The following is a 12683-nucleotide window of genomic DNA, read 5'->3' on the forward strand; positions in this document are numbered from 1 at the left end:
GGACTCGTGGGGTACCACTTCCCAGAAGACGGCGGCTCCCGCCGGTGGCAACACAGCTTTATTTACACTGGCACAGGGCAGCGCGGGCTTCAGCTGAAGAAGTAGGTTGATTGCTTCACCTGCTCCAGGTCGAAATCCCCTGCGGAGTAGAGGCAGGCCGTGAGGCGGGGCCCTTGGGATGCCCCGCCCCATCTGCATAGCGGATGCCCCTCCCCCACTGCAGCCCTACCTGTCTTGGGCACCGACTGCAGTGTGTCCACCAACTTGGTGAGCCAGATGTTCTTTGACTGATTCCGGGACCTGTGCCAGGGCAGAGTCGGGCATAAGGCCTGCGCCGGACAGGTGGTGGTCCAGGCTACCCCGGCAGTGGGGGAACGTCACCTGTGCTCGGAGAAGCGCCTCACCAGGAACCTGGACAGGTCCTGCAGGATGGGCTGGCTGTGGAGGTGCACGAACTGCTCACGGCACACCTGGGGAGGGGGCGCCAGGGACTGGGAACCAGCCAAGGGGTGGAGTGGGGCCTCCGAGGTAAGGCGGGGTCCCCACACCCCGCCACTACAGCAGTGGGTGCTAGGGCTGATGGCCCAACTAAGGCTGGGGGGGGGTGCAAGGTCCCACGTGGTGAGGGCTGTGGGATCAGGGGTGTCCTTGAGGGGCGGGGCGGCCACACCTGGTTCATGACAGCCACGTCAGCTGCATGTGTCCAGAAGCAATCGTGGACGGAGACAAAGGTCAGGCCCTTCCTGCAGCAGGGGTGAGGGTCTCCTGTGAGACAGGCTGCCGGGCAGTCACTCGCTCCCCCACCACTCTTGCTGGTCTGCACTTCCAGGCCCCACCGCCCAGCTGGGGGGCTCACTCTCCCTGCTCCTGACCCCTGCCCCCCTGCCCACTCTGGCAACTGTCCTTTGGTGCAGCCCCTTAGAGTGTGGGTGAAAAGCTTGGCCTCATGCCCCCACCATGCCCCTAGTCGTTCTAAGCAACCTGTAGAGGGCAGCTGATGCCGACCTCCCTCCACACGGGGCTCTGTCCCCGGGGGACCTCACACCATCACAGGAGCCAGGGGACACAGAACTCGCCCCTGAGACCTGGCTCAGTCCAGCCATGTGCCTCCCCATCATGAGTGGTTACTCTGTTGAGACCATCCACACACCTGCCCCATCACTCCTGCTGGACTGCCTAGGCGCTGAGGACACAAGCCCCCACAGGTGCACACATCAGTCAGAACTGGCCACACAGCAAGCTGCCAGCACTCAACAGGAGGTGGGCAGACCTCAGGAGCAGGACCCATGTGGCCACTGGGACCCCTGAGGGGCAGCTGTCTGCTCAGAGCACCCCATTCCCAATCACACTTGGCTGCTTTGGGGCCTCTGCACAGCCTCACATCTTCTGGGTACCAGGCCCCACACCCAGTGGCAGGGCCTTGCCAGGTGTGGGCCTCCACCCTGCCCCCCTGCCCAACCCCATCCTCACAATACTGCAGGACCACACAACCGGTCTGCCCCACTCAGCGAGTCCCCACTGCATCCCTAGCACCAGGGGTGGCATCCAGTGACATGGGGGGCAAGGCCTAGGGTCTGCAGGTGCAGGGCCCACCTGTAGCAGTGCAGGGCTGTGAGCATCATGTGTGATGAATCCAAAGAGTGGATGAAGTTGGGGGGGAAGCCATTCTTTTGCTTCAGCGCGTTGGGCTTCCTGGGGGGTGGCCAAATGGGGGACTCGATGCCTCTCCCCGTCCAACCCCGGGTACCCCGCCCCGCCCCCAGCCCCCCAGCACTCACTGGCAGCTGTCACTGCTGCTGCTGTAGGTGAGGCTCTGCATGCTGCCGCCCACGACCTGAAGGGGGCGTGAGCAGGGGTGTCACTCGGCCCAGCACAGGAATGGGGGCACGGCGGGGCACGGTGCGGCAGGGTGGGGTGCACACACCTTGTACCTGCAGTCTCGATGGTAGGGCTGGATGATGGGGATGCCCAGGGGCGTGATCCACTCCACAGCTGAGCCAGAGCGGGCGATGAGCCGGGCGCTCTCAGTCAGCCAGCGCTGTGTGGGAGCCGCACCAGGCTCAGGGCGTGGCCCGTGCTGGGGCAGCCGGGCGAGCCTCTGGGGTACCCAAGCCAAGGCAGGGACAAGGGGGACGCACCTGGATGGCCCGAGTGCCCGAGAACATCTCCTGGAGGCTGTGGAACACCTGGCGCACCAGGTAGTGAGAGGCTTCCCACACGAACTCCTGGGGAGGGGAGGGGAGGCAGGGCCAGGCCACTCACAGGCCGCCCCTGAGACCTGGAAGCCCACCCCATTCTCCAGACAGACACCGAGGCATGGGACTTGAGGAGGCTGGCTGGCTCCTGTGGGTCCCTCTGGGAGGACAAGCCCCTGCCTCCACCTGCCCACTGCGCAAAGGCCAACTATTCACGGGAGGCAGCAGCTGGATTATTTTGAACACAGCAGCAAAGCCAGGCGTCGCCAAGACCACGTACCTGGGGGAAGCCTCTGAGCTCCCGCAGCCGCTTCTCGATCTGCAGGCGGCCCCCATAGCGGGTAACCCCGTACACCACGGTCATCACCGTCTGCTTGACCACCTTGCGGCTGATGAAGCCCTCAAGCACCTGGGCCACCTGCAGGCCCCGCCTGGCATCCTGCCTGCGGAACACCTCCACCTGTGGAGGTGGTCAGCAGGCAGGGCACACCGGCCTCTGGCCTCCAGCCCACCCAGCCTCACCCAGCAGCTCTGCTCTGGGGTCCATCTTCTCGAGGGCCTCACCATTCCCTTTTGACACCTCCCCCAGGAAGCCCGCCCTGACTGCCCAGTTGCAGTGACAGAAGCCACAGGGTTGGCCATGCCTAGGTGTCTGCTGGACAGACTCCAGGTGGTGTTTGGGGATGAGAACAGGTGGGGGTGCTGTGATGCCCACCTGTGCAGCCACCCCGCTGTACACATCCTGTGGCAAGTCTGAGGGCAACAAGTTGACAGAGGCAGCCCCGATGGTGTCCCGGCCCAGGGCGGTGTAGTGCTGCAGGCCATTACAGGAGCCGTCCTGCAGCCACCAGGGGAGAGTGAGGTGGTGGGCAGGCAGCAGGCTCCATGCCCTCCTCGCCCCCAGCTCACACCTGTGTCCAGCTCATCGGGGACGCCAGGCAGCTGGAATGGAATCTGCAGGTGCTGGGCAGCCACACCGTCCATCCCATGAGCCTTGCCCCGAGCCCCAAGAGGGTCCCCAGAAATTCACCTGGTGGACAGGGAAGTGGGAGACATGGGCGGTGGGGTCGGGGGCACGCACAGCTTGCGTGATCTCCATGCAGCAGGCCAGGGCTTGCCAAGGCTCGTCTGCCTCCATCCACCACTTCCGACCCTGCAGGGGCGAGGCTGTGCTGAGGGAGGCGCCCCCAGGCCTGGAGGGGCAGAGGGGGCTCGGGCTGGCCCGGGCAGTACTTCCTGGGCGGGCGTGGGCTAGGCTGCCCAGGGAACGTGGGGACACAGGGAGGTGGGACAGAGCCCAGGGGCACGCATGAGGGGTGTGAGCTGCCCGAGCAAGCGGGGCAGCCATGGCGGGATGGGCAGGGTCCAGGGGCAGCCCCGCTGCCGGGGGGCGGAGGCCAGGGAGGCCTGGAGGGCGGCTGCAGTGGGTGCTGAGGCAGCCAGAGCCAGCTGGGGCCGGTGCAGGACAGACAGGCGCAGGCGGAGGGCCAGCAGCCAGCCCTGCCCCTACCGTCATGGGCCGGTCGGCCGCGTCCAGGATGTCGTCCATCCTCTCGTCCGCGAAGGCCAGCCGTGCCCGCAGAGGCTCCCGCTTCTTGAACCCGGTGAGGTTGATCAAGTGGATCTTGAGCCAGTTGAGGCCGTGAGGGCCCAGTGGCCGGCCCTGGGCGAATTCCAGCAGTGCACGTGCCAGGTCGCTGCCCAGGTGGTTAAAGTGGGGCGGGCAGGGGTAGGCGCGGCCGCGGAAGTCCATGTTGTGCGGCAGCCAGAAGACGCGGTGCCTCAGGTGCTGGGCCAGTGAGAGGCGGTACAGTGCCTCCACCCGCAGGCTGTGCATCTCTCGAGACACCTTCAGGCAGCGGATCAGCTCCCGCCGCAGCCGGGCCTTGGAGGCGGGCGGGGCACCGAGGGGCAGGCGGGTCTCAGGAGGCCGGGGAGCCTCAGAGGTAGGAGCCGGCACGCCCAGGCGGGGGCAGCCCTTGGCGGCGAAGAGCTTCAGGACGAGGTCCAGCACCTTCCCGTTGACGCGCCAGGCACAGTTGCCCAGCTGGGTGAGGGCATCCAGGGCGCCGTGCAGCTCAGCGGGCGGGCAGCTCTCCAGCAGGCGCTGGTGCTGCACGGTGCCGTCCACCGCACGCATCAGCTTGGTGGGGCTCAGCAGGAAGGCGCCCGAGTGCGGCGATGTCCAGGGCAGCGGGGGGCAGAGCATGGGCACATCCGCCGCCTGGAAGGTAAGCCTGTTCTCCGCGGCCTTTTCCAGCAGCTGCACATAGGCCGGGTGTGGCTTCACGATCCCGATCTGGCGGCGAGGCAAGCGGAGGGGTTCAAGGGACCACTTGCACAAAGGCACCTGGGGTCGGGGCCCCAGCAGGAGTCTGGCCTGGCCCAGACAGGCCCCAGGGTCTCCCCCACCACCCAGAGCCCCAGCCCGGGGCAGGCCCCAGGCCCCCAATGCCGCAGCAGGAGGGGAGCCACGTCCCGGCCGGGCGGGGCCTGCGGGACCCACCTGGCGGAAGCTGCGGAAAGAATACACGTGGTAGAGCAGCCGGATGGGGACCTGGGAGCCCCGGGGGGACGCCAGGCAGCTGGGCATCTCCAAGGCCCGCACCATCATCTCTGCCAGCTGCTTGCCCAGCTGCACCACCACGGGCAGGGGCCAGGGCTGCTCTGGGGGCCCCTCAGGCGAGCCAAGAGACTCCCAGTGCTGCCGTGGCAGGCAGGGCGCCGCCACCTGAGGGCGGGGGCACAGGTCAGGGCACAGAGCTCTGCACCCCACGGGGGCTGTCACGGCCGAGGAGACTGAGGCTGGGCATGTGACCTGCACCCTGGACCCCCAAGCCCCCCACCTCGGTGTCGCACGCCAACAGGTGCAGGTACTCAGAGTAGCGCCGCTCCAGCCCACGCATCTGGTCGCCCTGCAGCTTCCTCTGTACCGTGTACTGGTTGAAGGCACGGAGGCCCAGCTGCTGGGCCATGTACAGAAGCGGCAATCCGTGCGGGGGCAGCGCCTGCAGGGCCTAGGGGGGCGGCACCATAAGACCAGCCCAAGGCCGCGCCCCACCCCCTCCACGTTACACCCTTCCTGCCTGCAAGAACCATCTGGGCGCCACCGCCGCCCCCCAAGCCCCTCCACCTCCACCACCTCACCCCCCAGGCCCTGCCCCCTCCAGTGCACCCCTCCTGCCTGCAGCAACCCGCGGGCCCCGGCCTGCCCGCACCCACCTGCAGCATCAGCTGCGCCCACTCCTTGTCAGTGAGAAGGCACAGGAATGGGTAGACTGAGGGGCGGCACTCATAGGCGGCGTGGGCCTCATTGGCCCTGGTCTCCTGCAGCGCCTGGCACAGCGTCTCCTGCCACTGGGCGCGCAGCCTCCACAGGGCCCTCCGCTGTGGGGGAGGGGGAGGGGCCAACACTGGTGTCACCACAGTGACCTCTGGCCCCAGCATCACTCGAGGTACCCAGCCTGGTAGTGCAACCCCTACAGAGGCAACTGGAGGCCAGGCCAAGGAGTGGCCCTCGCGAGCCAAGTGGAGCCCAGTGGAAGAGAACGGACCTGCCCTCCATCACGGGAGGGGGGCAAGGAGGTGGTGGGGTGGGGCAGGGTGGGGAGGGGCCCTCACCGCATGCAGGACCGCCCTGGTCAGCTTCGGGGCCTTCTCCACGGACTGCACGGTGATGGTGGTGGCCGTCTCCAGGCGCAGCTGCTCGCTGAAGAGGCTCTCCAGCTTCTTCAGGGGCAGGGGCAGCTTTGGGAAGGGCACAGGGTGGTCCTGCACGTGGGGACAGGCAGGGTAAGACCTCAGCGCCCGGCCCTACCCCCAGCATCCCTCCCGGCCAACCTCATGCCCTCCCGAGGCTGAGGAGCGCAGCTGCCCACCGGGTGTCTCCCGGGATCCCCCCGCCCACCCCTCCTGGCAGATGCCTCTCCAAGTCTCCCAGAGTCCCTCATCGTCCACATTAGGGGAGAAACTGGGTCAGAACTGAGGTTAGGCCAGGTCTCACTGGGTGGGGGTGGACAAGCACAGGGTCGTTCAAGTCCCTGGACACCACTGTTTCCTTTTTAAGCTTGGAATTGTGTGAACCTTTGGCCCACCCAAAATACATAAATCAAAAGTAGCAAAACCCGAACCACTGACAGTCAAGAACACAGGTCCACACAAAGGCACCCAGAGAAGCAGGATTCCCCGCAGTGGTAAGTGGGAACCACCCTGCCTGCCTGGGCCCCACAGGGCCAGGGCCTGCTCACCTCGTAGATCTCCCTGAGCAGTGGTGAGGTGTTGGCCTGGGTCTGCAGCCCGGGCGGCAGAGGCCTGAACTTGGGCCTGGCCTTGCGCACAGCCCTCAGGAGCATGGCCTGCTCCTCCTTGCAAAGCGGCAGGCTCGTGAAGAGGTCCTGCAGCTGCAGCCCGTCCTGGGCCATCTGCTCCAGACACCTGCCAGGCACAGGGTGGGCAGGTGGTGGGCATGCAGTGTTCATGGACCCAGCCTGGGGATAGGGAAGCCCAAGAAGCCCACAGCTCTCGGCACCAGGCAGCCAGTGGGGTCTACCAGGAGGCCCAGCCCCTACTGTGGGCCAGGTCGCCCCACCCTCCCAGGCTCCTGGCACACGGCTATGTTCCTGGCAGGACAGCCCAACACCTACTCACCTTTGGATGGTGCTGGCTTTGTGGTCCAGCCGTCCCATGCACTGTAGAGCAGCTGCATAGGACAGCAGGTCTGGGGCAAGACCAGCATCTTTCACCATGAAGAACACGTAAACCAGCTCTTTGAAGGAGCCCTGGGGAGACCAAGCTGGGGTGAGAGTCTGGGGGTACCCAGCTTGCCCCTCAAGACCCCTCTACAGCCAGCGCAGGGTAGGAAGGTTCACCAGCCTCCTCACGTCAGCCTTTACACTCTCCTCATCTGCACTCTGGGTTTGGGGAGCTTTCTCCCCAGTTTCCCGGGGCTGAGACAGCCTCCTTTCTCAATGCAGGTGTCTTGCCTCCATTTTCCTCTGGGCACTGCGACTCATGCTGGCGTTTGCCTTTGTGTTCACCTCCAAGGATTGTTTGACTCCCTTGGAGACTCCACGGATGCCTGGTGGTTTAGGAGTGGCCACGGGCCCTCTCCAGGATAAAGCTTCCCGATGCCCTCCCACCCCGTACCTGCAGCCCTCATTTGAGACATGCTGTCACATCAGGAACCCAGGGCACAAGGGGGCTCATCTGAATGACCCTGGGAGGGCTGCCTGATTGGGTGGTCACTAACCACACACACTTTAAATTTAAAATGTTCAGTTCTTCAAGTGCTCGGTGGCTATGCTGGCTGCAGGAGAGGGCACTCGCCTACGCATTTGCACCTTCTGCTGCTCCTCCAATTAGGGCTGCAGACCCACAGGGATGGAGGGCATTGGGACATCTTTCTCTTGCAAAGGCAAGTACATGGAACTCTCCTAAACACTGTGTGAAAGGAATAAATTGCAGGGGAAACCAGAGAATACTTGGAGACAAGAAAACAAGAGAAACAGGATGCAGCCAATGCTGCACCCAGAGGGAAATTCATAGCTGTGAAGGCCTACGATAAAAGATGTTCAAAACAATGACCTAACCTCCCACCTCAGGAAACAAGAAAAAAGGACACAGTAAACCAAAAGCCTTGCAGCACTGTGCTGAGAAGGGGTCTGCGGGTGTCCCCGATGCCACAAAATGCCCCTGACTAGACAGCCTCAGAAACTCCGTTGCAAAGACCCTGAAGAAAATATGCTAAAAAGCTGCCAGAATTTCCTCCCCCCTTTTTGGTTGAAGGCAGTGTGTGACTTATCTACAGCAGGCCTGAATAGTAAAACAGTACCAAGCAAAGGACTCGAACTTTGTAACGAAGACAAGAGTTTAAATCTAAGTGCTGCCCAGTGGGGGCAGGGAGACCCCCAGGCAAGTCCTGCCGACTCTAGGCTCGGTGCCCACCTCACTCCCTTGGGGACGCCACTCACCTTACGAGCCCAGCCAAGCATGACGGTGTTGTACATGGCCAGCGTGAGCTGGAGCTGCTGCTGGGGCCGGCTATGGTAAGTGACCAGCACGTGGTGGGCCAGAGGCAGGTGGCCTGTGAGCAGGCAGCACTCGAGGAAGGCCAGTATCCTCTGCTGCTGGCTCCTGAGCTGTGCTGAGATGGCCCTGAGGCGGGCCTCCTCTGCCTGGCGGCCCAGCCGCCCAGGGACCTCCTGAAGCAGCCGGGCCAGCAGATCCTCCCAGGGGCTCCCAGGTGGCCCCAGCTCATGGCTCTGCAGGCGGGTTGCCAGCTGCTCATCCAGCAGCTGTGGCTCCAGGCGCAGTGGCCGCTTGAAAGCCTTCAGGTAGCGTGCCTGCAGCTTTGGCAGCTTTGCCTCCAGCCTCTGTTGGCGCCTCTGCATGATCTGCTTGTCCTTCTGCAGTCTGTCCACCCAAGGCCTGCTGAGTCTTGGGGCAGAGCTTGGGGCCGCCTCCAGGACCTCTCTGGAGGGCTGAAAGCCACCAGCCTCTGAGCATCGAGCCAAGCCCACCCTCTTGACGGTTACCTCTGACACACACTCAGCCTGCAGCTGGCGCACACGTGCCTCGAGAACTGTGGGGGCAAGGGACAGGACATCAGGCCTGCCCAGTGCTCTCCAGACCTCTTGTCCATACTCCCTGTGCCCCTGGAGTAGTGGGTGACTCTCCTGCCCCCTCAGCATCTCCGTGTCCACGGCTGCTCAGAACTCAACATCCCAGCGCCTCTGTCCCCCAAAACATGCTCCCCTGCATTGCCCTGTCCTTGGCAGCTCTGTCCTTCTAGGGGCTCAGCTAAGAGCCCAGGGTCATCTACACTGCTCTCCCTCCACTTCCTGCCAGCCAGCACAGCCTCAGTGTGTCATTGCCCTCTGCCCTCCCCACTCACTCCAGTCATGTGGGCCTCAGGGTCTTTGCACACACTATTCCACTGGCTGGAAGGCACTACCCCAGCAATATGCAGCCCGCACACTCTGGCCTTTATGCGAAGATCAATCTCATGGAGTTCTGTTCTGCAACGCCCCACAACTCTGGGCTGGGGCACACAGGCTCCCTCCAGTCTCGACATCAACCAATGATATTGTTTCATGTGCATTTCTGGTCAAGACACCTCATTTTACATGCGTTGTAGGTTCACAAACCCTGAGCTCACAGCCAGCTGCGCTCATTCCTGAACAAACTGCATCTAACACACATTTCCTCCAAAAAGCAAGTCATAACCTTCTTGAGCTTATAACACTTGCCAGCACCTCAGTGTTATGCGTAGGGGCCACTTTAAACAGCAAAACCTCCAACAAGCAGCACAAAAATGTGGCCCTAAACATGCCCTGGAAGGACACTTGTTCAGTGTGCTCACTGACAAGGGACCCTGACTTGACCTCAGCTGGGATGCATGGCAGGCAACTCAAATTTTTTGCATCTCTGCATGTCTACGAGCGACTGTGGCAGCCCCTCTAGCTGAGTTTGGGTTAAGAACAATTTCAGGCATCAGGTGACTTTGCAAATGCAGGCTCTGCCCGTGCAGAGGGTCTGTCTTTGCCTCTCACTGACCACCAGCTGACCTGAGAATTAGGGGTGGGGGTTGGGGCGTTGGAGTTCATTATCCTTTAGGTCAGAGAGTGACACAATGTGTCTTAGAGCTCTAGAACTTCCCTGAAGTTGGATATGACAGGTGAGCTTTGCTGTAAAATAACCAGCTGGCTAAGGAATCAAAGCAGGGCGCCAAGGCTGGCAGTACTATGTCCACTCCTGTATGTTCTTCATTTTCTTAGTTTTTCTTTCTAGCAGCTCCCCTGCCTGACCCTCAGCTGCTGGATGTGGGGCAGGAGGGGAAGTGGGGGGAGCCATTGGACACAGTCCAGGAAGGAGCGACAGGGAGGCGGTGGGAAGGACACCCACTCTGTGCCCCCAAGGCCACCAGGACTGGGCTTTCCTTCCCAAGTTGGGGCCTTGGCCAGGTCCCATCAGGCGCCCAACCCGGGCACACAGGGGTGAGTGCGGGGTTCCCATCCTGGCTTCATCTGAGCAGTTGCATGTGGCCTTGGGCCAGTCTCTCCAGTCACAGTTTTGAGCCTCCACTGTCTCCTTTGGAAGGTGGGGGCACCCAGCAGGCTTTAGGAGGGAGTTGCTGCGGGAGCTCACTGCACACAGCACGTGTCACACCACCATCACAGCAGGCCCTGGAGACCCCACGGGATGGGGGCCACGTTACAGACCTCACTTCTACACTGACATCCTCACTTCCCAAGGTCACTGAGCACCCAGGGAGGTGACCAACAGCAGAGCGGCCCCCGCGGGGACACCGAGGAAGGGGCTTCAAGCCCCAGGCCTGGGGCCAGGCTCACCCTCCAGCAGCTCCGCGTGGCCCCAGTCCTTCCGACGGTCTTGCTCCTGCTCACAAGGGCTGGCGGAGGAGCTCCTTCTGCGGCCCCAGCGGCCACCCAGGGCCCCTGTGGGAGACAGGGAGATTGAAGGGGGTGGGCTGGGGGCAGAGATCTCCCTGTGCACATAAACCGCAGGATCCAGGGGGGTAAGGAGCCCTCCACCAGGGAAGCAGTTTTGGTCACGGGTTTCATATTGGAAAGAAGTCAAGAGGTCAAAGGTGCAGGGGGCCCCACATGCTGCCAAGACTGGGGCGTGGGATCGAGAACGAAGGGTTCCTAGAACGAAAGGAATAAAGTTCAAAGGTCAAGAGCACTACTATGCAAATAAGAGGGCCAAGGGGCTCCAAAAGAAACCAAGAGTCAAAGGTTAAAGTGTCCTGCCGACACCCGCCAGGAGGCGGACCAAGAGCAAGTGACGCGTGGTTGGTCAGTGGGTCCCCCAGAACCCCGCGGAGCAAAGGGCAAACATCGGGGAAGCCGGATCCCGGGACCCGAAAAGCCAAAGGTCACGGCCGCGGGTCGGCCCGGCGGCGCGTTACCTTCCTGGCCCGGGGGCCCGTAGCGGCCCGCCGGCCACAGCGCCCGCCCGAGCCCCGCCGCGCCATGGCCCCAGCGGACAGCCGACATGCCGCCCGCACGCTCTCGCCGCGCCTGCGCCCGGCGCCGCGCTCTACAGTCAGCGCCTGCGCCTCTCGCCGGGCCCGCCCGGAGTGGGGTTCCACGGCTACGGCGGCTGTGAAGGGCCGCGCGCCAGAAGGACTCTGAAACCACAACTCCCAGGGGGCAACGGGTGCTCCGAAGAGGCGAGGGCATGCGCCCACTGAGCCTTCTGATTGGCTCGTCCCTCGCGGCGGGGTCGAGGGCGGGATTGAGCAGTTGCTTGAGCAGCGCCGGATGCATCTAAGCAGTCTTTGGGAGGACTCGGAACGTGAACTTTTTTTTTTTTTTTTAAGAAATAGGCGTCAAATAATTATGACATCGTTCTGCAGTTTAGAGATCCCTGTGTAAGACCCTCACTGATCCAAAGACAACTTTGGAGCAGGACCTATTACTAGCCGCAGTGTATTAGAGAGGAAGCTGGGGTTCAGAGAGGTCAATCGCGTTGCCCAAAGACGCACAGCACAAACCTGAAGACTGGAACGAAGGCCCAGGGCGGTCTGACTCCCAGCCCCAAAGCCAACAGGCAGCCAGGCCGTCGTGTTTCCTGGACATTACCCTCGTCCACTGCCTCCAGCATCAGTTTACCCAAGCTCCCAAGGAAAAGGGCAGAGTGGGACAGGAAGTGCAGAGGAACCCATTAAATGGATTCGATGATAAATAGAATGAGATCATCCCTGCAGCCTGGGACTTCCCAGGCCTGGTCTCCAGTGATCCTGCTCAGGAGCTTTAGAATCAGACCTGGAGGGCATGCCCACTTGTCCTGTCAGTTCAGATGGGGAAACTGAGATTTGGTGAGGGGAGCACGGGTCTGCAATCAGCTGGCACAGGAAGGATGTGAAAAAGAATAAGTAACTGTGTTCCAGGCAGAGGTTATAGCAGGTGCAAAGGCCTGGAGGCCAGAGTTGGAGATGAAGCCAGAGGGTGGGCAGGCCTTGGCTCTAGCTGCCACCTGTCCCCAGAAGCTCAGATTTTGGTTTGCCCATTAGTTCAGAGTGGAGGCCAGACCTGTGCTCTGGAAGAGCCAGACTTTCAGGTCTGGCAGCCTCCTGACTGCACATTCCAGACACAGCTGTCTATGTGGGCCTGTGCTCTGTGATGACACCGGCTGGGAATGTTTTCAGTGGCTGCAGCATCCTCCCAGATCCACCCAGCCCACCCCAAGATGCTCTGGGGGCCTTGACCTCAGACCTGACTCACACCTGGGGGTGCTTTCCTGGCCCCAGGGGCCTGAATCAGTTGGACCTGGTCCCTCAAGACCTAGAGACACCCCCTCGAATCCCTGCAGTATGGCAGAGCCAGGAACCTGGGCTAGAAGCTAAGACTTCTGAATTCTTTCCTTATGCCTCAGTTTCTTCTTCTATTCAATAGGATATCAGATGCCATAAACCAATACTTCTCCCAGAGACAGGTCCCTGGATCTCAGCCTTGAGAAAGCTACTTT

The 12683-nt window shown here is 62.3% G+C and overlaps 1 protein-coding gene across 1 annotated transcript; it reads right to left on the bottom strand.

Moving 5' to 3' along the window:
- Positions 1 to 39: 39 nt before the first annotated feature.
- POLRMT (RNA polymerase mitochondrial) lies at positions 40 to 11395 on the bottom strand. The gene is made up of 21 exons (XM_036889863.2): positions 11122 to 11395; positions 10544 to 10648; positions 8165 to 8775; positions 6843 to 6973; positions 6443 to 6629; positions 5817 to 5966; positions 5418 to 5582; positions 5042 to 5212; positions 4702 to 4926; positions 3706 to 4494; positions 3226 to 3348; positions 2911 to 3033; positions 2476 to 2655; positions 2139 to 2225; positions 1925 to 2038; positions 1779 to 1834; positions 1594 to 1692; positions 671 to 743; positions 382 to 470; positions 230 to 300; positions 40 to 139 (listed from the first exon to the last, which is right to left on the bottom strand). The coding sequence occupies exons 1-21, from the start codon at positions 11393 to 11395 to the stop codon at positions 90 to 92; spliced, it is 3873 nt and encodes a 1290-aa protein (XP_036745758.2). The 3' UTR covers positions 40 to 89.
- Positions 11396 to 12683: the final 1288 nt, after the last annotated feature.

Source organism: Manis pentadactyla, chromosome 12 (genome assembly GCF_030020395.1).
Source record: "Manis pentadactyla isolate mManPen7 chromosome 12, mManPen7.hap1, whole genome shotgun sequence".
Lineage (NCBI taxonomy): Eukaryota > Metazoa > Chordata > Mammalia > Pholidota > Manidae > Manis > Manis pentadactyla.